Source organism: Ammospiza caudacuta, chromosome Z (genome assembly GCF_027887145.1).
Source record: "Ammospiza caudacuta isolate bAmmCau1 chromosome Z, bAmmCau1.pri, whole genome shotgun sequence".
In the NCBI taxonomy this organism is placed as follows: Eukaryota; Metazoa; Chordata; class Aves; order Passeriformes; family Passerellidae; genus Ammospiza; species Ammospiza caudacuta.
The window spans coordinates 2031481-2055512 of record NC_080632.1 but is presented as its reverse complement, the minus strand read 5'-3'; the positions used below and the strand labels follow the sequence as shown (position 1 = coordinate 2055512).

Below are 24032 nucleotides of genomic sequence, written 5' to 3'. Positions count from 1 at the left end.
GCAGCCTTTAATCTCTCTGGCTTTCCTCAGAACAAGGAAATGGCAAGAGTTAGCCTAGATAACTGTTTTCAATTTAAGCTAATAGTTTGTGATTTAAGGAGAAATCCATGTCTCTGGCTAACTTCCTGATTCCACACAGCCAAAAAGGAATAAAATCGAGATGGAGTTGCTCCTACAAATCCTCACTGCAAATACCCAAATTAGTACTGCAAATTCAATGCATATTTATTTTAAAATGTATTGCAAGAATTCCCACCACCATTTATAGCCTTCTGGGGTAACAGACCAACAGCAGCCAACAGACCAATAAGTGTTCAATGACTTCCATGGTGAGACCCTCGTTATACCCCAAATTTTGATATCATTAGTCAGGCTTGTGCCATGAATAGTCATTCCACTGACACAGACCCTCCAAATAAGGACCTCTTTAGTGCAAGCAAGTCTAATAGACTTGGCATTGAATCATGGCAGGGTACACAGATATGAGCTTTAAAACTCACATGGAAAAAGTTGTATTTAAGCACACCCTAAGTGCCATGGATTCATTTTGCTATGAATTAAGTTAAGGTCACACCTTGCAAGATCAACCTTTGGAGAACAGGGCCATCAGAAATCTGGCACAATTTTAGCTCTTGACCTGTAAGTTTCCTACGCACACAGCAGTCTAGTTTAATTCAACTTTCCAATAACTCCACTGACATTCTAAATTTCCATTTTCTGTGGGTGAGTTGTTATGAAGTATAAACTCACAGATGCTGTCTATCTCCTAACATGTGCCTGTTTCTCCTCATGCAAACATAATAATTTAACTCCTCTGCATGTCAGCAGAACCTACCTACAATGTTTCTATGCCCTGTACCCATAAACTCCTCCTGGAGCTCATAGAAGTTGTTGTCAGACCCCTGATCATTTTAAAACTTCTGAGAATATGAGAAAATAATAAAATCTCTCTCACATGCACACAAAAACCAACAAACAAGACAACCAACCAACCAAAAACACCCAAATTGAAATAAAACAAACAAAACAAACAAAAGGAACCCAAACCAAGCAAAAAAAACCCCCAAACTCAAAAGCAACAAAAGGGAAAAGCTGGGGAGTGTCTTTGGCTAACTATTATAACAATCTGGCATTAAACTTGTTCAATATAATGAATGCTATATAATGAATCAAATCACTACAATATTGTGTTCTAGCTTATGTATTTCTTAGCAGCTGGATGTTTTCATATAAAAGCAGACCATGCCACCACAGTCCAGCTGCACAACAGTGGGACAGAAGTGTAGATGCATCCAGAGAGGGAAACCAGGTCATAAACCTTGGCAAATGCAATTTTATAACAAAGAAGAACCAATTAATGTCCACGAGAGAAATTGAGGACCTGTGGATTTTCATCCATGAGGACTGCACAGTCACTGCAGCCTCTTAGAGCCACACACCGGTCTGGTTCCAGGTTGTCCCAAGCACAGACCATCAGCCTCCGTGAAAAATGCTTCAGTTTTGACTCAAGCTTTATTTTTGGAAGTTTAGTGATAAATTTTGACCCTGAGAAACTGATGGCTCACATGCACCCAGGACAATCTGCTCTGCATTAGTTACACTTCTCTGTTCTTGAAGAGGGAAAAGAGCAAGAGATTGTTCTTCACCCAGGAATTATACAGGTTAGGTTTTTGGCTAAACCTTCTTTTTTTGTAGGCTAGGAAAGACACAAACTGAATTTAAAAGCAGTTTAGAGGAGATTCAGAATCCAATCCCATCAAGGACTGATGGAGGATCAAATGTCATGAATTGTAGATGTTCACAGGTGCTGCTTACTGGCAGATGTAAACGGGGCATAACTAAAATTAAGACAATGAAAAGCACTAACCAAACTCTGTCACTTAATTTTCAAGTTGAAGTTACAAATTCTCAAGTATAGATGTTTTCTGGAGGGTTTGCAATACCTGTGTTGCTTGTATTGCATAAATATCCAAGTGGTCTAGGACAGATCTTCAGCTACTAAAAACACTTACTGATTTCAGTAACTAAAATCTCTCCAAGTCACCAGCAGGAGAAAAATTTGCATGACCTAATCTATATATTATCTAAAACAGATTACAAACAAACATTGAGCACTTGCATTTTGCAATTGCTTTTTAAAAATATATGTACACCTACAAAGGCAGGCTTGCTCAGAGCCAAGGCTAATTTATTGTTCTGCTGACTTTAAGAGCACTAAATTAAAAGTGTAACAGCCAAGGACCATCCCTGAGGATGTTTAGTTAGGAATTATCAGGGTTTTTAGATAGGAGCTGTGGAACTGGCATGGAATAAAAACCTGCCAAACAGACAGCATTGTGACACACTCAGGCCACTGTAGTAAGTGGAAAATATAATTTAGTCCTGGTTGTGAAGTACCTCTGTAATAATTTTACTAAACTATGCTCAGAAACTACAAAGATTTTTCATGTCTTTTTATTTCTGAGCCTGAGATGACCCATTATTAGAAAGATACTATTAAACATAGATGGCAATTCAATATCTGTCTAATTTTATGCCATGGACATATAAAAGGACTTAATCACATACTTTATGAACTGCAATACAGTTAGCACATGTACTACATCTATCTTTGTATATACTTATATATAGCATACATAGTTTCTCAAACATTAAATGCATTTCTTTGAAAATATTTTTACATAACATTCAAAAAACAAGACACTTCAACAGCAACTTTTGTGACATCTACTGCACTAACTATAGGCAGCTTGAACCCTGACTGCCTCTCTGTAGACTCCACACTGGCCTTTAATTAGGACCTGCAGGACCACAAACTGTAGGTTCCCTCCATTTGGCAGCTCCCTTCAGATCCAGAGCAGCCAAAACCTATTTTAAATGGAATTTTCTCCCTCTCTGCTCTCCCACATTAGGCTCCCCAGTCACTTTTTAAGCCTTGCAGAGCACTTCCAGGCTTTGCAGACCCATCTCACCTTCCATGTGCTCCACGTAGCAATAAACATCATAAGTCTCGTTAGGGAAGCGGCGCCCATAGGTCCTGACTCCTTTCTTTCCCATCTTATCTCCAAAGCAGCCAACTCTTGGATGTCTAATTGGATACCTGGAAATGCAGAAAATTTATCGTTATGACCCCTTAGGATTTCAGCTTTTGTATTTTTCAAATCCTGTACTGCTTTAGGGCGTAGCTCTGAGCTCCACATAGAGTGTGAATTACTGTCTTCACATTTTGGTCAGACAACACAATCCCTCTGGGCCTGAAACTCAAGGACAGCCTCAGGCCCTGAAAGTATAAACAGTATAAAAAGTATAAACAAAAGTATAAAGTGGGTTGGGGGGGGGTGAGAAAATTGGGAGTAACTTACTTCATTACCTGAAGCTGTAATTGGAGGATTGACCCCTCATATGCAAATGGACCAAACTTATAATTGTGTGATAAACTTGTGTCCATTGTCCATTTTGGGTGCAGCCTCTGGGAAGCCTCTGACTGCCCAAGATGCACCTTTTGAAGGCCTTTAATAAGTATCCACTTTATTTCCTTAATCTTATCCAGCCTCTGTTCCAGGCAGCCACTCCAAGGCACCAATTGTGGCAAAACAACAGTTTAGGTCTGCACAGGCCAGGCACACAAATTTTGGGTAAAAACGTGGAGGGGCATTTTGAAAGCCTCACCTGACAGTCTGGTCAGACACCCATCCAGCATCACACTGCTCAAAGCCATCCTCATAGGCTGCTTTCAGCTGCTCTGGGCTGGCCATGACAGCACCATTGTCCCGGCAGGTCTGGTGGGCCTGGGTGAAATTCAGGGTGTACCTGCTCGTGGCAGCCCGGTAGTGAAACACAACACCTGGAAGGCAAACAAAAACGCATCAGAGGCACATTTTGGGTTGTTTCCACAACCATCACCACTCTGTAAAACAAAAACCACCTGTTAGTAGCACATTTTGGCTTGTATCTGCAGCCATCACTGCTCTGCAACCCAAAAACCCCCTGTTAGTGGCAAATTTTGGGTTGTTTCCACAGCTATTGCCACTCTGAAACCCAAAAAAACCCTGTTAGTGGCACATTTTGGATTGTTTCCACAGCCATTACTCTGTAACCAAAACTCCCTATCAACGGCACATTTGGGGCTGTTTCTGCAGCCATCACCACTCTGTAACCCAAAAACCTCTATCAGTAGCACATTTTATGCAACCATCACCACTTGTGATGTTGTGATGGTTGTTTCTGCGGCCATCACCACTCTGTTTACCTCACCTAGGTGTTGTCACAATGCTGAAAACAGGTGGGCAAAATGAAAAATAGTACAAAAATGTGAGATATCACGGTATAAATTCTGTTCCCCCTCTAGTGGCTGCTACCAGTAATGACAAAATACCCCCAAAAATGTGCTTTTTTTAAAGCAGATTTGCTAATCAGTGATGGGCCTGGTGTCTGTTTCTACTCATCAAAGATCACTACAAATACATCATTCATCATTATATAGATTTTAGTCATTTTTCCATAGCCATATTTTGCTGCACACACCACAGATGGTACAAGCAAAACAAAGCATTTTTATTTGGGGTTTTATTTGGGGTTTTTCTGGTTCTGAAAAGGACCTCGACAATTTCAGCAGCTTCTGGAGCACGTCAGACCTTTGGAGAGGGAGGCCTGGTGTGAAGATGGTTTTGTTTAAAGCAGGATCTGTCTAGAAGCCACATTCTGTTTTCTACACACAGACAATTCCCACTGAATCTGACAACAGCTGGAACAAACCATAAAGGGCGCTGAAGTGGCAGAAAGCAGCCATCCCACCTTACAAAATCATTTCCCCCTATTACCACTGTCTTTTACACTTTAGCATCAAAGGCCTGTCCCTTGCAATACCTAATTGCACTCTAAAATCCTCAAAAGTGTTCCAACACCATAAAACAACCAGAGAATGGAAACAAAACAAAACAAAACAAGCCCCTAAACCATTGAATGTTCCTTTTCTCTGATGGTTTTACTGGAGTACTTCATGAATGAGGAAACAGCGTAATGTAATATAGTTTGGGAAAATAGTAATATTGTAGCAATAATTAATTTTACAACAAGTCTTTGCTGTTAGAGCATTGTTGAAAGATAAAGAAAATCTAGTTCACAAGCAAATAGAAATACAGGTCACTTAGCAAATTGTTGATGCAAGAATTTCCTACTTATTTAGAAATCTTTTTCTCAGGCAGACAAATTCAGTAAAGTCTTGCCAGCCACCAAAAATCTGCATATGGCCAAGAAGCAGAGAGTTCACATTTTTCTTCTTGTCATGATTCACTAAGAAATTAATGCAGAAGATATTATCTGAAAACTACTCAGCCATCAGACATCACTTTTTATCAAAGCCACTTGCAGAGAAACGGGAAATAAAAGAGGAAAGGCTGGGAATCCCCATGTTTCACCATTTAACAGGGAGTCACACAGCAGCTGCAGCCACTAACTGGAAGCTTGCAGACCCCCAGCATCCCTATAAAATGCCTTTCACAACGGACAAAACCCATCACAAACAGCTCCTTCCAAGCAACAGTGCAATTTCAGCTTCAGACGGATCCAAATGTTGTTTGGCAACAGTGACAAGTGAAGAATACACCCCGGAAAACTATGTCTGCGTTTGTATCATTACATTAAACTTTCCAGGTGCCTGAAATTCAGCCATTAAGGGTGTTAAATTGTTAGGTTATTTCACTGCATTATTTGGCTCGGGCCCCACTGCACCGTTCCAAACAATTTCTGGGCAGGTTTCATGAGCAAGCAGAGAACAGGGACAGCTTCCAAAGGGCATCTTCATCCTGTGCTGGGAGCCAAAGGAATGCTTCAGTGGGGATGGGGACACCCTGCTCCCCACAGCCCCACACCCCAGAACGCACAGTTAGCCAACATCAGCATTTGAAACTTAAAATCGCCAAAATATTATCTGATTATTAATATTTTTTAGCATGTGGTACGCATAAAAATATTTAATATATTCAGAATTTAGTAGCAGTGGTTGAAACTGTGAGCAGAACACCTGCTGGTATAAATCAGGATTGCTATATTAGTAGCACAGTAGTAAATAAAAATAGGATTTCAGGCAGCCCGCTGGCTGTTATGGATCTAGAATTTTAAAATGGACAACTTTTACAGAGCTCCCAACAGAAGCAGATAAAATATTTATCCTGTTTCACTGTGAACCCATAATAATAGTCACAAGCTGTGCATCTGGCTACTCTATTTGTTATTTTTGAACATATAAAAGCATTTCAAAACTTTCTTTTTTATGACATTGGTGTTTATGTACTAAAGCATGTTTGATTCTGAGTCAGAAATATCCAATTACATGAAGCAGTTTGTTAATTCAGTTTGTTGTTTTAATCCAAATTAAAATGTATTTTGTGTGAATTTGGATTAATTGTCTCTTTTCTACAAATTTTTTTTTTTCAAAAATTGTTAAAGGGATAGTCTATGACTTCAAACTGGGCACAAGAGTTTCTGCTTCTCAGTGCAGCCACCAAAAGCTTTGTTACCTTAGAGTGGATGGCAACATATTTCTGTAAAGCTGTATTTTTGTTAAGCTTCCCGCTGCTTAAACACACGAGTGTATTTTTCACAACCAGCTGTTTCACCTCTCATTCCTTCCATTTTTTTTTTTTCCCCCACGTTGGAAGCACCACCTGCCCTTCCTACCCTCGGCGTGACACCTGAAGGAGGCAGGACTAAAGAGTTAAAAATCCCAGCCAATTTAAAGTGGATTTCGCCGAGGCAAAGAAGAGCCTTTGGTCATTTGTAAATCCTGGAAAGGAACTCGGGGAATGCTTTGTTCTCCTCGCCCTGATCCACAAGGTAAACTTCACCTATTCTCTGAGCTGGAGGCTCCTCAGTTTCCAGCGAGGAGCTAATGGACATGAAAGAGCCTCCGAGGTGAATGGGAAGGAGGACTCGCTATGCATAAGCCTGTGCAACAGCTGCAATAATTAGAAGACCCCTGGGGCTAAGAAGATTAAAGTGCAGGACTTTCATTGTTTCAGTTAGACAGAGAGAGGGGGAAAAACCCATTGTCCCGGTCTTTGCACTTTAAAACATTTGTAAAGGAATTTTTTTTCTCTCCCCCCCCTCTTTGTCTATTTCCTCCCCGAAAGAAAAGGCAAGAAAGGAGTTGTCCTTGGAACAAATAAAGCAACTGGAAAACAGACTACAGCGGTGTAATGTTGCCACTGAACATCTGGCAAACAAAGTCGGTGTAATTACAGGAAGGAGTAGCAGCAAGAAGGAGCACTCATAGGAAAGCAATTTGTAGCATCCAAAATTCACTTCTGTCAGAGCAAGGGTGAACGTCTTTTCGTCGTTGATCTCACGTCTTAGAGCAGAAAATAAAAATGTGAGGCATTTCATTTTTAAGGAGCAAGGGTTTCCGTGGGTAAGAACCCGGTTGCATGGTTACACCCCTTTGGGCTGCTGCTTTATTGTGTATCATGCATCAAAACCCTGTGGAACTGCAGGGGAAGCTGGTTTATTAGCTCCTGGTATGGCTAATAAATTATAGTTCACTTTCACTAGCGAGCTCACGCTGCTGCCTCACGCAGTGTTGGATGTGGCAGCTTCTGAGCCTCAGCGGCTGCCTCACACAGCAAATACCTAAAGGGAAAAGATTGTGATGGCAGAGCTTGTTATCCTGTTAATTTTTGTCTCCAGACCTTGGGCACTGTGGTGCAGACCCCTGAAATAACCCCAAGCCCAGTGCCAGAGCTACCACACAGTTCAGATCACAGTTCAGATCCTCCCTGGGCTTGATGCAGAGGGCAATTTACATTACAAATACACCCCAAAAATATGGGTTACAGGGCTGAGCACTGTCTGAGAGGAAGGAATAGGGCAGCTTTTTCAGTTCTGTGCATGAATAATCCGTTTGTCTCTCTCTCTAGGCTCTGCACCCATCCTCTGATGCCTGTCTTGAGCTTTGGCAACCTGAGAAGAAGAGGCTTGCCTTGCCAAAGGCCTCAGGGAGCTCAGGGTGGGAGGGAAAGTGCCTTCCCCGGCCCTGCTGGGGCTCTCCAGGGACAGGCACCAGCTCACAGGTGCTCCCCTGGGCAGGATGTTTGTGCCCATCCTCACCGCACACAGGTGAGGGGGCACAGGGCCTCCTCTGAACAGCTCCAGGTGATGAGAGGCGGGATCAATGCTGAGCTTCACCTGTGGCTTTTGTCCTTTATTTCTCTCCCGCCACAGCTCCTGCACCCAGAACCACCCCAGCCTGTCCACCAAACTCCCAAACTCTCCAAGGGAAAAACAGCAGCTTGGCCAGGACATTTCCTTCCCTCTTCCTGGCACGCATTGCATGTAGACCCTGGGTCTTTACCACCCAGAAAATACATTTCCCTCTGCCATCCTTTGGTGGGCCATACCAACTGTGCTCTTCCCTTGCCAGGAAGATTCCTCGGGATCCATTAGGCAGGAGAGTAAAGAACGAGGTGAAAAATGCAGCAGCCCGTGATAATTTACACGGAAGTTCAACATCAAGAGGTGGTAAGGTTTCAAGACAGGTGAGTCCAAAAGATTAGGTAAAAGCACCTCTTCAAATGCCTGCTTAAGAGATAAAGAAGGGGATTTCTGCTGCAGAGAGAACAGATCAATTAGGTTGTCAGCACACAATCTCTGAGTGGCAGCGTTCCCACTTCGGAAACAACTTTCATTTATTATCATTAAAATGCTTGTAGGAAAGACAAGTTTGCATAAAAATGAAAATGTGAATTACCATCTACTGCTGCCTCCCTAAGTCTTGTTTCTTTCCATTAAAAAGATCAGTATCTTAAGCCTCGGATTGTCTTTACAGGCATTAAAAAGAAAATACACCCAAAGAAAGGAAAAGAAGTCTTTCAGATTTGCAGCAGAATAAAACAGAAACTGAGAAAATGAGGCCCATGAAAAGAGTGAATTCCCAAAATATCAGTTAGAAAAGAATAAAGAGCTCTCACTTTTGGCAGAAAAATATTCACTGAGGAGCTATAACAAAAGAGTAAGTAAACTAGAAGGATCCTGTTTTCTACTTTGATCCCTTTAAATCCAATTATCTCCAAGGAGGAGAACAAAAATCAGCTCAAATGAGTGGTTTGTTCTGACTTCTTAATATTGAATACGTTGGGTGATACATGTTCTTCTTAATTGCCCAATATCCTAGCACAAAACAAGTGTTTCACCAAATATTCAGAAATGTTCCAGAATGAAAATTACTGTGTCACTTCATTTCTAGGTCAGATTTTTACAAGGTAGCTCAAATGTATTTTATAAAAGCGGACTTCATTACAAGTAGAGAGAAGGAATAAATGTGACACAGAAAGGTACAGCAATCCTTTTCATAAAATCCTTCCTGGAATTCAACTCACCCAAGGTAGCTTTGCCTAAAGGCTACAAGCTGAGTCTAAAGGAGTCTTCTATAAATCTCCCTAACTGGTGACCAGGGATATTTAATGCAGAGAGCTTACCTCACCCAGGAATATCCAAAAGCTGAGAGGCCAAGGACTCCCAGTGTGAGGCAGTTTGAATTCTGGGCTTAGAAACAGCAAGAAAGGTTAGAAGAAAAGCACAACACACCACAGAGAGATGAAATTACAGAATCTTACAAAGAGTTGCTCATGAGACAAAGGGAAAATTTTGGAGGAACATGCACAGAAGGCAGAGAAGAGAACACGTGGAGGTGAAAATGAGTATGAATGACTTGTTCTACATATCCAGGACTGGACTTGGGTGATCCTAGTGGGTCCCTTCCAACTCAAAATATTCTAAGATTCTTCATTCCTCTCCTTGTGAGAAGCTGAAGCATCTAACACTGCCATGCTGTCAGATCCACTTTGAACACAAAATATCCCTGTCTGGGAGGTCAATGTAATTATAGCAGCAACCAGGGTGCCAGGAAAGCATTCTCCATGATTAATGACAGGAAAGGGGGTATCCAGTGTGAGGAAAGTGCCCCTCCACTGATCCTGCAGAGCTGCCTGCCCCAAGCACAGCCCTGCAGGCCTTAATAATGAGTAAGGCAAGCACCTGGCTGCCCCAAACTTCCTGCCTGGGCTAAAATTAAGCGTTTCCCTCCTCCCTCTTACAGCCTCACCAAGTGCAAAACGCCAAACTGATCTCAGGGGTGAAGTGTAGAGAGCACCTGGCCCCTGAGGATGGGCGCTCTCTGCTGAGCTTGGGCACAAGGCTCAGCACGTAACGGGGAGATGTGCAACGCCAAAGGAAAAGTGGATCAAGTAACCCAAGGTGTCATCCTTCTCCTGCCCCTTGCTGTGACTTTCCCAGAGCCCCAGGGCTGTGCACAGCAGAACACAACTGCTCACACCCTTAGAATTAAATGGGCCAATTCGGGTCGTCTGCTCTAAGATGAGACATCTGAACAGATACTCACATCAAAATATTTGATCTCTGATGCACACCAAGCAGCCAAGCGGTGCTCAGCAGACAAAAGATGACATGTGAACTCACAGTGTCTTGATGATGTCTCCGAGACAGAATCATGAAATGGTTTGGGATGGAAGGGACCTTAAAGATCATCTATTTCCAAATGTAAGCAGCTATTGATACCCCAGTAGCTTTCATCGTTAATTCCTATAATCAAGGCAAAGGAAAGCCACAGAATTACATCAATTTCCCAGATCCTGTCATTGTTTAGAAAACTCTCACCTGTCAAAAAATGATCTAGCAGAAATATGCACTGCAGAGACAAAGTGTGATGAAATGTGTCTTCCTTGTGAAGGATAACTAAAATAAGCAGCTGTGCTTAAATGGTGGCTTAACCAGGAGCTCACCCATGGATAATGAAAATCTACAGACATTCAAAAAACAAATGGGAAAAACCAAAGCCAAATCTGTTCAGGATAGAATACCCCAAGTCTCTGTGTGGGTAATTCCATCGCTGAGAGGTCTCTGACAGCAACAGGGTAAGTGTTTAAGTTTGCCCTTTGATATCAGCTGCTTTCATTGGAACAGGACTCTGGGACAGGCAGATCTTTTGTCTGAACAGTTTGTTGCTAATAACATATGAGTCTGACGTCAGAAGTTCATTTGGCATCTAAAACAGCAAATTAACTGGATATTTGCGTACAAGTTATCAAATTTGTCTGTTGTGATAGCTAAACAGAAAAAAACAATTAAAAATAGGTTCACAGTTACAGCTTTTGTACAGTCTTGGGCTTGAGACCCAGCCAAAAGAAATAATTAGGCATTAGAAGTTCTACTTCCAATGACTAATATTCACTATTCAGCTTAACCCAGGAAAATCTGTATGCTACTGAGAAAATTATCCTTCCTCAGAAATCCCACTTTTTGTTCACAATACATTCCATCACTGGTAAAATACATTAATTTGATGCACAGTGTGTTCAATAGCAGTTTAGTATTCCCAGCACAGCTAAAGGAGAGAAATGGCAATTACAGTAATTTTATCCAAGTTATCTTTCCCAGCCATCTATTACACTATAAAGGTTAATTTGAAAAACAAGCTGGCCAGCTGTCTAATCTTATCTTCCTGGGTTCATTGATGCTGCATTATGCTTTCTGTTTGAAAGCTTAAAATTAGAGATTGTCTATAAAACAAAAAGAGACCCCGAAAATACCAAGAAAAAAACTCTTAAATTGGTTTAAAAATACCCAAAGAACCAGAAAAAAAAACCCCAAACCACAAATTCATCATAATGGCAAAAGTGAAATTACACCTGCTTCAGTAGAACTCTTCCAAAAAGTTTTGGCCTACTTAATTTGAGCATAAAATGAGCAGAATAAAAAAACTGGTGATAATTTTACCAGAGCTTCAGCAGCCCCAGCTCCACCCAGGAGAGCTGACCAAAGCACAGTGCTGAACCAGGGTATTCCTCAGCTCTGGAATTAGCTCAGTTAACAAGGAAATACCTCCCTGCACCCCAGTCAGGACAGGATGAACAAAGGGGGAGAACAATCTCCTCAAAAGGTGCCACTTTGGGGTGCAGGTCCAAAGAGAAACAGCAGAAATAATTTGTGTTCGGGACAAAAAGTTTTTTTTTTTGGCTTAATAATAAAAGCTGAAATCATAGGAAATCATAAAGAACATAAAGAATAGAGCAGAAGATTTGAGCAGCAACATTCCCACGAAGTTCTTCTGAGTCTAATAAATGCCATTTGCTTACATAATGAAGAAAACTGAGAATGGATGGCACAAATGACGGTCTAGCAAACCAATTTTCCACTTGGATCAAGATTTAGCTTTTTTCCTCTCCTGAAATTCTGACATTAAAGCACTCATGGAAAAGAACAGTTGCAGAAAGAAAATGCAGCCTGTGAAGTTTTCATTGAGGTAAAATAATAAATCTAATCAGTTCAACACTTTGCAGTGTTTTTGCAGGAGCAGCAACTACAAAAGCTGCAGTATCACCATAAATCATCTGATATTTTATTGTCATAAACATCTGCAGCTCCTGGATATAGATATGTAGTCAAGGGAACACTTGAAAAGGGGTAAGGAATGCCAGGTACACTCGTTATGAAGTAATGTTCAAACCAGGATTTCTTTTGCTTTTGTCATTAGGACCTAACAGTTTATGAAGTTATGCAGACATTAATGGTTACACTGATTTACTGTATTTCCAAATTAAGGCCACACCTTCAAATCCTTTCATTGAATCAACGCCAACAGACTGTTCACATTAGGTTAGGCAGATTGGAAGAACAATACAGTGTTAAGCTCACCAAAAAACCCTTAGCCAAAGCCATGATTTCCAGCAGCAGATATTAATGTTTGCTTTGGGATTCATTCACCTGAGTAAACACTGAACTTCCAAAGAACACCGAGCTCCAAACGGGCATGCAAGGCAGGGCCCAAAGCAAGATCCATCCACACAGCTCAGTGCTGTTGTAAGCACAGGCAGAAACCTGGGTCCAGAACGTGCCTGTGCATGGCACAGGGCCCGGGTTAATGCCCTGCCTTTCAGCACAGCCCGTTAGGCCGGGCTCAGTGCCAGCCTGACGGGCTCTGGAGCACTCTCTGTGCCGTGCTCCCCCAGCGCGTTCCCAGGGGGGAAACACCCACACATCACACGCAGCGCTGGCCACTCGCTCTTTGGTTTTGCTGAAACCCATGGAGCACACCACAGAGGGGCTGGGACAAGCCCTGGGGTGCTGTGACACCAGCCCTGGGGGGCCCAGGTGGCCACGAGGCCCATGGCCCCTGGGCTGTGCCAGCCACAGGGCAGTGACTGTTCTGTGGGAGCACATCAGATCCCAGGAGAGCTCTGGGCCACCCACAACAACAAACTGAGGGGCTGGAGTGTGGCCAGAGAAGGGAATGGAGCCCCAGGAGGGGCTGAGGGAGCCGGGAAGGGGCTCAGCCTGGAGCAAAGGAGGCTCAGGGGGCCCTTGTGGCTCTGCACAGCTCCTGCCAGGAGGGCACAGCCGGGGGAACGGGGACAGGAGCAGAGGGAACGGCCTCAGGCTGGGCCAGGGCGGCTCAGGGTGGGCATCAGGAAATGATGAACTGCACTGAAAGGGTGGTCAGATATTGAAATACACTTGCAGAGAAGTGGGGGTGTCATCGTCCTTGGGAGAGTTCCAAAAATGCTTGAATGTGGCATTTGGGGACCTGGGTTAGTACTGAATATGGCAGTGCTGGGTTAAAGCTTGGACTTGATAATCTTAGATGTCTTTTCCAACATCAACCATCCTGAAACTCCTATCTCTTCTCTCTCTCAACACATAGGCTTCTCCCTCTCAAAATTTTGGAGACTATTTCCTAATAGAGATGGCAAGCAAACTGTTATCACTGCCTGCCCCACATTTAGCAAACACCTCCCTACTTATTTTCTTGCAGATGAGTTTTTTTCTCACAGATGAGTTTTCCTTCTGCCCATCCAAAATTTATTACTGGGCAAAAAGGAGCACTTCCTTCATGCTTGATATTTGTTTCCCAGAAAGAGTGGCTCCCACTTTTGGGGACATCAAGACAGGTCAACCACAGCTTCAGCGGCTTCTTTACATCCTAAACTTTCATCCTTTCCATCATAAGTTGCTTCTTTTCACCCTAATCTAAGGGCTGTGGCATTTTCAGGGTTTCCAGGACAAAGGAGGAATTGAGAATCTGACTCCATGTTCTTAGAAGGCCATTCCATTCCATTCCATTCCATTCCATTCCATTCCATTCCATTCCATTCCATTCCATTATGCTATACTAAAACTATACTAAAGAATAGAGAAAGGATTCAGACAGAAGGTTACAAAGTATGATGATGAAAACTCATGACTGCTTCCAGTGTCCCGACACAGCTGGATGGTGATTGGGTGATTAAGGCAAAACAATTCACATGGAACCAATGAAACAATTCACATGTTGGATAAACAATCTCCAACCACATTCCAAAGCAGCCAAACAGGGAGAAGCAATCAGATAATTATTGTTTTCATTTTTCTCAGAGGCTTCTCAGCTTTCCAGGAGAAGAAATCCCGGTGAAGGGATTTTTCAGAAAATATGACGGCGACAAAGGGCAAATTGCTAAAGACACTGCTGTAAATCCTCTCTAATATTGTGTTAATCACCAAGTTTCGTGGCTTTAACTGGAATTACTGCTGTCTAGAAATGAAACTGACAAAATCCTTACCCTCAACAGTCAGAGAGACGATGCCCTGCGTGTCCTCCACTCCGTACATGACGTCGCAGCGATAGACGCCGGCGTCGCTGGCGCGCAGCTTGGAGAAGGTCAGCGAGGCGTCTCCGCTCTCCTCGGCGTGGCTGGGCACAGACACCCTGTCCTTGTAGCTCTGGCCTATCTTGATGTTGCCATTTTGGGCCACCAGGACCGTGGTTTCCTTGGCGTCCTTGCCGCTTTTGTCCAGTTCCACCTTGGACCATTTGATGCGGAGGTACTCGGCGGCGTAGCTGGAGGAGATGGTGGGTGTGGTTGAAAAGAAGCACGGCAGGACTGAAGTTCCAGAGAGAGATCCCTTGACCAGGGTTTTTTTTTCTGCTTTAACTAGAAAAAGGGAAGGGAGCGAGGAGAGAGAAAGGAGAAATCACATCAGTGTAACAGCAAAATCAGAAACAGATATATTTCGTTGTTAATTAATGATTCACTAATGCAAAGCTTGAAATCTATGAGCCTTAGCTGATTTGTAACAGGACTGGGGAGTACAAACTGAAAAGAAGTTTGCATCAATCTTGGTACATCTTAGGCTGATGATAGAGCACGTTTCCCTTTGGGAAAATTTCATTCTGACTTATTTTCTCTATTTGTTATGGTCACCAAGTAATTAAACTTTGGCAACTGCTCAGAAATTTTATGTGACAGATGAACTGTAAGAGCTGTTTCTTCAACTCACAGGAGGAAGACCACTCTGAGTGAAAAATCATGAGTTACCTCACTGGCCAAAACCCTGAATGCAGGGGAGCTGCTGGAGGTCACACCTTGCCTCTCTCCTCAGAAGGAAACACATCCCATGGCTTTGCACCCCTGTCCCCACTGTTCTCTCAGGGGTTAATTCTTTTTTACTGCACACGTGCTGAAACAAAAGCCTTTCCAGCCAGAGTCTCCCAAATAGTCACTCTTTCAAAGTTGTTTCTTTGCAGCCTCCGGGCCTTTAACACATCGCAGAAATGAAATATTTCAGGATGTAAAAGCAAAGGAAGAAGTAAAGCACGCAGAAAGTCCCCGCTTGGCTCAGACTTGACATGATCAGGACTTCTATCATTTTTTATGTCATCTCCAGCTGCAAACATTTCACTGTGAAATGCTTCCATCTGACAATATCCTGAGGGGGAAGTTGACTACTGTTCATCCAAGCTGTACCCTGTGACTGAAGAGAGGGTTTCTGATGGATTTGCCTTTTTTTATGTGATGTTATTTCATCACACATAATGGCTTAATGAAGATTAAAAGCTGATGCTCAACAGGAACTGTTTTACCTCTTTCACAGTCCTTCTAGCATTTTTGAAAGGTAGAGCATGGTCATCATTATTTTGAAGGGAGCTGGGATTTATGAAGTTTAGAAATATGATAACTTAATAATAGCCATCAACAGAGAGATACATGAAACAGGAGACACCAGCACATGAAAATTATCTGTTTACCTATGATAAAAAGTATAATCTCTCCATAAAGAGTAGAAGATTGGAGGGTGGGATGGAAGGGTGGGCAGAGGAAGACAATTAAAGAGGAGCAAAAAGGGAAGAGAAAAAAGAAGAGGGAGCAAAAGAAAGAAAAAAGAAAAAAAAAAAGAAGAAAGAAAACAGAAAAAAGAAATGGGGGAAAAAGGAAAATGGAATCAAAAAGAAAAGTTCCTCATTAAACTAATTATTTTTAACAGAGACCACCAGCTTTTAGTGAAGATGGCTTTCCACAGGACAAAGTCTTAATGGTATTATCCAAACAGGTTCAATACAAGAGTCATCAGCTTAATGCCCAAGCATTTTAGTAATAAAGTACTAGCCAGAAAAAAATGGGCCGACAGGGAAGACTCAGAATTCTCAATTGAGTTCTTGGGTCCTTTTCATCCATGCCTACCAAACTAGAATTCCTTAGTTACACAATTCAGATAGAGTCAAGGTGATGGTATCAAAGCAGATGAAACCAGAGATCTTTTATATCACCTTTATTTTGTGGAAACTTCACAGAGCTACAGTGGTTAGAGATAAAGAAATAGAATGAATTCTCAGTTCTATCAGTTGTGATGGAATTACTGCCAAATTGCACAGGTGGGAGATTAAAATCAGTCTCAAAATATTCAGAATTTATTATGATCTCTTGTCATCTATACACCTTACAGGAACTTTCTTCTTAATTGAAGAATGACTAAATTATAATTATACTGACTGACAGAACTTTAATAAACTTTGTAAGAACATTGTTTATGACTATGAGTGATCTGGAATATCAGCACTGAACCCTGAGGAAATTTCCTCCCTTTAAAATTCGTGTCTTCACATCAGCCAGCTGGAAGACCTGGCAATCAACAATTTCAATCCTGATATAAAAACTAGACCCAGCCTCCTAAACTGTGCTACTTCCCAGAACAGAAGATTCTGGGCAGCTGCAGTTCTGCCCAGCTTTAGAAAGCATTATACAACACTTTATAAAAAAACTATTTTTGTGGCAAGGTGAGGGAAGAAGGAGGAGAAGACAAGAAGAAGGAGAAGAGGAATAGGAAAAAGTGGAAAAGAGGAAGAGGAGAAGGAGAAAGGAGGTGGAAGCTTTTCCCTACAGAAAAAGAAAATGTCTGGCTGACATAATATCTGAAATACAAGATTAAGTGATGTTCATGCACAGTTCCAAAAAAGCTTGATTTCTTGACGCACTCCAAATTAGTTAGTCTAGCAGAATTTACTGACCAATGTAGAAGCTATCAGTACTTCATATTAATCCATATAACCCTTTTTTTACCCCCTTTAGCATTTTTGCTAAGCTTATATTCCGTGTCAGCCCCTATCAATGGGATGTCTTCCTTTTGAAGAGGGAAGAAAGGAATTCTTGCTTGAGAACAAAGTCTCTTTCTTCAAAATGTGTGCACTTGTTCTGTGGTAAATGTTATAAAATTCTTAAAGTAGGAGTCTTGATAAATTTTTTAAAGGACAGAATTATGCCCTTCTGTACCACATTAATCACAATGACCAGGACAATAGGTCTGCAGTGGACAAGGAGTCTGAAGAAAAGAGTAAAACCTTCCCTGCATGGTGTGACACTGCTTAGAGGAGTGAATTTGCCACATAATTGAGTTTAGCTGAACAGAATGTTGCTACTGACTATGCAGACAAATCCCACATGCTTAAAGAATAAAATATTCTATTTATTTTTAGCTAAATTTATGAGGGGGAAAAAAAAAAAAAAAAGAAAAATGTTGCATCTCATTTTTCAGTTCATCAACAACCAGCTGGGACATATGGTTATATTGCCCTGTCTAGCAGCAGAAATAGAAAGGATCACTAAAACCGTGTGTTTTGTCAATCCAGCTACTAGCACTGAACCTACGAGAAGCTATTTCATTAACCACCAGTCTTTTAGTGAAGATAATTATGAATTTAAATGAGTGAGACTTGTAGGAAACATTAAACGGTAATGGACTGAGACCCAACAGTAACCTGAGTCACTCACTAGGTGGCTTGTGGTCTGAGCAAGCAGAATGAGAGAAGGACACATAGAACGATGAAGAATTAATTTTATGGTCTACAAGACACTCACAAGGAGCCAGGCAAATGTAAATCTCAGCTGCAGAACTCAACACCACAAATGGCCACCCAAAACAGGTAGGAAAAACTGCAGTGCTGGTTATGAACACAAGGTCCAGCTTGTAAACCGCAATAGTAATAAATTGGGAATTGGTGTTTCACGAAAGATTTAAAGGCTTCAATTTTGAATCCAAACTAAGGATTTGATAAGAAAAGGTTGAAATGTAGGGTGTCAATCTTTCAGAATGCTGAGATACATTTTATTTTGGAGTATTTTTAAACAAAAGCTATACTTATAAAGATTCTGTGAAGTCTTCTAACATTCATTCTCAAAATATTATTGCACCAACTGACTTTTCTACAAAAGATAAGGGCATGAGTTGCACAGATTCTCTGGGATCACGAATTAGAGGAATTCGTGAAAAAGGAAATTTTTTTCATCCTTTTCCTCTTCACCATGGTCATAGTTTGAAAATGGTTAAGACTCTGTAGGCCAAAAGAATGGCACTTGACTTAAAAAGCAAACCTCACAAAATTCACAGCGTGTTCTAGGAACATCAGGGTCTTTCTGAATTTCTTCAAAAAAATTTGGACAAATAAGGATGGGTCACAACCTGATCTACATTCCAAAGAATGGGACGTTCATAAAGATCTCTCAAGTACCAAAAATTCCACTCTGGAGATAAATTACATTTATGATGTAATAAAAGGTGGAGTAAGTGAGAGGACATGTAAAGATGCCATCCCACATTCTACAGCTCCAAGGATCCATACACTCCTCCCCATTTAAGAGTGCTGCCCTCTCAAACCCAATATCCCTGAATTCTGCATTTGTGCAAGGCAGTGAGTCAGGTCTGTGATCTGATCCAGACCTTTCTTCCATATAGTCAAATCTATTATCCTTTTTTTTAATTGTTTCCACTAATGAACAAATTCTTTTCTTTATCATTCAGGACTACCTAAACATGTTACTAGCAACAGTGTTCCAGCTAGGTGGGAAAAAAAAAAAAGTGGTAAATTTGATTTTCCTTAAGGTTAAAATCAGTTTGAGAAGTACCTGGAAAGAAGGGGGAAAGAAAATAAAGAAAAAAATCTTGCTTTGAGACTTGGGAAAGCTGCTTTCCCACTTTTGTTGAATCTGTAGCAGTTGTTGAGATATTTTCCATACTGAAGGCCTGACCCAAACTTTCAAATAACCAGGGCAACCACACATGGATACATACTTCAGTCTTGGCATGTAATTACCAAGAGAGGCAGTAAGGGCTCCTTCCTTTCCACCCAAACCTGCAGCTGCTGTAACACCTCCTTGCTAAAGACCCCAGCAGCCAAGGGACCTGCCCCAGCTTAGCTCATGGCAGCCCAAGCACAACAGAAAGAAACCATTAATGCCTTGAGGAGGACACAGAAATAAAATCAGTAACATGGTGCAGCATGGCAGGGGCAAAGAAAGACAATTTCCTGAGCTTGGGCTGTTTCCTCAGTCCTGTGAATTGCCCTGCCAATTAGACCACTAAATTAATTTTAATGAAATGTTCTATGTACAGAAGACTTACCTTTAGGTAGCATATATGTTATAACTAACGTAGAGTACATCCATAAGATACTTTTTATACTTAACAACATCTTGACCTAGAAATAAAGAACAAAGGAGTAAGTGGTTAGTATTGCACTTAGCAAATGTTGTAACTCAGCACATCAGTATTTGTCACTGGTATCAGAATCAGTCCTTCCTGCTTTCAGGGCATTTCATTTAGCAATTTATGGTGGAGATTTGTTATAATGACCACATGCCTCCATGGAATAGAGATTTGTAATGGGTGTTGAGGTTGTTGAGTCCTGAGTGATGCCCTGACATGTCGGTTCCCTTTGGGTTTGCCTCTCACTTTCCTTTACAGGCTCCACCTTCCAACAGCTGGAAAGCTCTTCACATGTAGCACATGTACACAGCAATAAATTGCACGTTCACAACATTATTTCACAGTTTTCATTTCCATTCATAGTTACACACGTTGAACCTGTAAATATCCCCAAAGTTACAAAAGCATTGCAAGACACACAAACACCAGTGACTACAAAGGGTTTATAAATAGTCCCTCATCCAAACAGTTACATGTACGTGCCATGAACATCCCAACACAATAAATTACTTTCAGAAGCAGTTTGTCAAAACGCCAACAAATTGTTATCACTACCCTGATTTTCCTGATATTGCTGCAAAATCTGCCACCTGAGCTCTTCACTAGGACAAGTAACCAAGCTGACAGTGTTTTTCCTGTTCAAGAGAGCTTGCAGTTGAACTGCCTTAAGTGAAGGAGAGATTTAATAGATATGTACCTGTGTTATAACCATGGAACCTGAACTGCACACGTGTACAATTTGAAACTTCTACTTTTAAAAACTCCACAGGGTGCTCTGAACACGACAGCAAAGACACACGGAGAGGCAGCTTCAGAAAACTCCTGGTGACGTGTTCAACCTCAGGACAGTTCTCTCCACAGCTCACAGCTGCAGCCCAAGCTCCACAGGAGTCTGTGTGAACTGGCACACGTCCTGCAACGTCTGAGCAGCACGGCAAAGACGCAAAACATCTCCAACCAAGCCTTTCCAGTGAGGCAAGCTAAAAATTCCCACCCAACAGGGCTGAATACCCCAGAGCCTTTCATTCTCTGTACGTGGACAGCCAGAGCCAGCTGACTGCACAGGGAAACATGTGCTACAACCTATTCCCTGGGCGTGGAGGGAGAAATGCAGCTGCTTTCCACAGAGCAGGCTGCACGCTGCCAAGGACGCCCCACGTCTGCTGCAGCCATTCAGGACAGCTGAGTGCAGAGTGTGATATCACTTATTTTGCAACGTGAACTTCATGGAATTTGCACTTTTCACAACTCAGTCCCAAACTAGAATCAGGACTTCATTCAGTTTAAGCCCTGCAGGCCATAAAACTTCTTGTGAAGACCTTAACACCTACCCCCCAAAACCACTCAGCCAGACTTTTATCTCTTCCTACATTTACACAAGCCAAGCTGCATGTGAAGAAAACAAAAGTGACTATTTATTAGCTACCTTTAAAATTCTATACTGTCTCTGTAGAAGGCTGTTATGAGTGAGGAGGTTGCACAAGATCAGAGCTTCAGACATCCAAGTCCTCTGAATGCAATGGATGAGCTCTGAAATAGTCACATGCTTGCTTAGATAAACACTTAAATGATCCTCATTATTACACAACAATTAAAAGAAAAAGTGATGTCAGTTTGAGCCTACAGAAGTGCAGAAGAACCTTCAAGCAACCAACCCTTGTATCCCAAAAAGGCTGGAAGCCTCAAGCACCAAAACCACTGCAGTGAAGCTCCTTTGGTAACACAAGAGCTCTGATGACAGCATGAAAAGAAAACTGACTGGAAGAATTCTCCACCTTCCAAGGCGCTGGGTGAAGGACCTGCCAGACAAAGTTCTGGCACCTGTGGGAGCTGAGTGGCTCCAGACCCTCTGAGATGTTCTGCCCACATGTGCTCCCATGCGTCACACACCGGCTGCATCCACAGCGAAGCCAAGGTCCAGAACAGAATGTTTACAAGTTCAGCTCTCCATGTTTACCCATGAGTTTTATCTCCCTCCTTCCCCTGAAGGCAACCTTGCCTTTTGGGACCAGAACCAAGGGAATCAAAGAAACCTGACAAGAAAAAGAACAACAAGTATTTTCTTTTTCCCAACAATGGGGGCAATGTTGCACCTAAGCAGGGCTGGTTGCATTTTGCACCTGGCCCACTTCCCTGGCGTACCTGGGCGTCTGGCACGTGTCACTGGAAGCCTGTTGCCCTTGGAAGTTCATTGCAATTGCTGTCATAACACAACTGCTTCCATGTTTGGTAAGAACACAAACCCTGCTGCTACGCTTCCAGCTCACCAAACACAACACACACACCCACCCACAGGGACAGATGAAAACAGAAAGGCAAATGTGGAAGGGCAATTTTCAACGTATCCATGGGAACAGAAGCGGACATTCCTGGATGTGATGGCTCCTAACCTTTTACTGAGAAGGGCGGGAATTACACCTGCTGCACCAAGGGCTTGGATAGCTCCAAAAAACTGCACTGTTTGAGCACAAAGCTTAACATGAGACTCCTGCCCAAAAATCCCTACCTGACTCTTAGAAAACCACCTCCTGACTTTTTATAAATCTTCTTTATCCTGAAATGCTCACTCAAGCAATGAAAACCCATGGGAGGATGGTCCGATTTTCAGCCCCAAGGGTCAGGAGTGTGACTCCCACACAACCCTCCACACCTGAGGGTTGGTTTTCATGCCCCAAGGCCTTGGTGGGTGCCCATAAACACTCCTGGGTTGCCCAGTGCTGCTCCACTCCAGCTGCCAGAATTAAACATGGAATCACCCCTGCCACCCTCTCCAAACATGCAGACCATAACAGCAGCACCTTACTCAGCCCCACAGGGCATCCTGCCTCAGGAGGAGACAGAGCTCTGCAGAGCTGGTGCCAAAAATCCTCCTCAGGACCCACGGGTGAGGCAGAGGTTGCTGCTTTACACCTCACCCCGATTCCCACCCACATTTCCAGGCTCTTGGATGTGATTGCTCCGGTCTCCTGCCCTTCTGCTGGCAGAGGCTGCAGAGGACTGAGCTCTCTTGTAGCCCCCAGACCTAAATCCCTGCTCTAAAACAGGTTTGTGTTTCCCATTCCTGCACCCTGCAGCTCGCAGAATTCTGCTGTCTGGCTGCTGTGCCGCCCCTAAGTACACTGCAATTAGCTAAAATCCATCCAACTATACCTTTTTCCACAAGATTTTTTTTTCCTCCCTTGGTGTCACTACACCCATAGTAAAAGAAATCCATAACACAGTGAGCACATCTTGCCAACTCAAGCTGCAAGACTTGAGTAAGTGTTTAATTTCCACCTTCTGCTAAAAAAGTGCCTCAGTTGACGTGACCAAACTTGGGTTGCCTGCTGGCTGCTTTCCAACTGGGCTGATCCATTTTATTAGGAGCTGCTACAGGCAAATGGATCTACAGCAGGAATTTGTGTTACATTTCTAAATGGGACGCAGCCCTGAGTGCAGCATCTTTAAACCAATAGATGCAAAACTGCTGGGCAAACTTCACATCTTTAAAAATTAGCAGTAGGGGTTCTCTCTGTGGGGAAAGAGAGAGCTCTCCTATTTTTCCAGGCGCTGCTACCTTCTCTTACTACAGCAAAAACTCATAGGAGCAGTAAGTTCTGACCAAATTCCAGCTTGTGTTTAGTTTGCAGTGTGTAAGCTTGATCTCACACCAATGCTATTTTAATTTAACCAGATGAGAGAACATCATGTCTCTCTTTCTGTTTAAAACTCCAGGTTCAGAAAGCAAATTGTCCTGATGTGGAAGAGACTAAAGCTTACAATCCAAAAATACTCCTGGTTTCTCTGAAGCTGAGACAATGAGGCATTTGCCATATTGGCCATTTTCACAGAGGTAACAATGTCTCTGAAACCTGCAACTTCTCAGGTCACACTGAGATTGGTTCTGCACATGCTCCACAGCTGCATTGGGAAATCTGGATATGTTCCTTAAACATGTAAAAAGCAGCCTCTGCCCATCTGACCCTCACAGTGAAAGTCAGAATGACATAAAAGATTAAAAGAAAAAAAAAAAGAAAAAGAAAAAGAGGGTGGGACCCAACAGAAGCCAGCACTAGAGAAGAGAATGAAGGCTGCTCATCCTAATGGATAAAACAGTAAATTAGAGTTTCCAGTGGAACCCCAAAAAGGTAGAAATGACCAATCCCAGTCACAGCACATCCCCTGCTACCTTCCAAGCTCTGAAAGCTTCACAGGTACCATCCTCCCTCAAAGGCACACATTCTGCACTTTCC

General features: G+C 42.4%; 1 protein-coding gene across 1 annotated transcript in view; it reads right to left on the bottom strand.

Annotated features, from left to right (window-relative positions):
- Positions 1–19786, bottom strand: part of VCAN (versican) — an 89708-nt gene extending 69922 nt beyond the window's left edge. The window contains exons 1-4 of the mRNA XM_058823621.1: positions 19717–19786; positions 14607–14978; positions 3670–3844; positions 2973–3100 (exon numbers count right to left, since the gene is read on the bottom strand). Of these exons, the coding sequence (XP_058679604.1) occupies positions 2973–3100; positions 3670–3844; positions 14607–14978; positions 19717–19786 (745 nt within the window). The remainder of the gene's footprint in view (positions 1–2972; positions 3101–3669; positions 3845–14606; positions 14979–19716) is intronic.
- Between the last annotated feature and the right edge of the window lie 4246 nt (positions 19787–24032).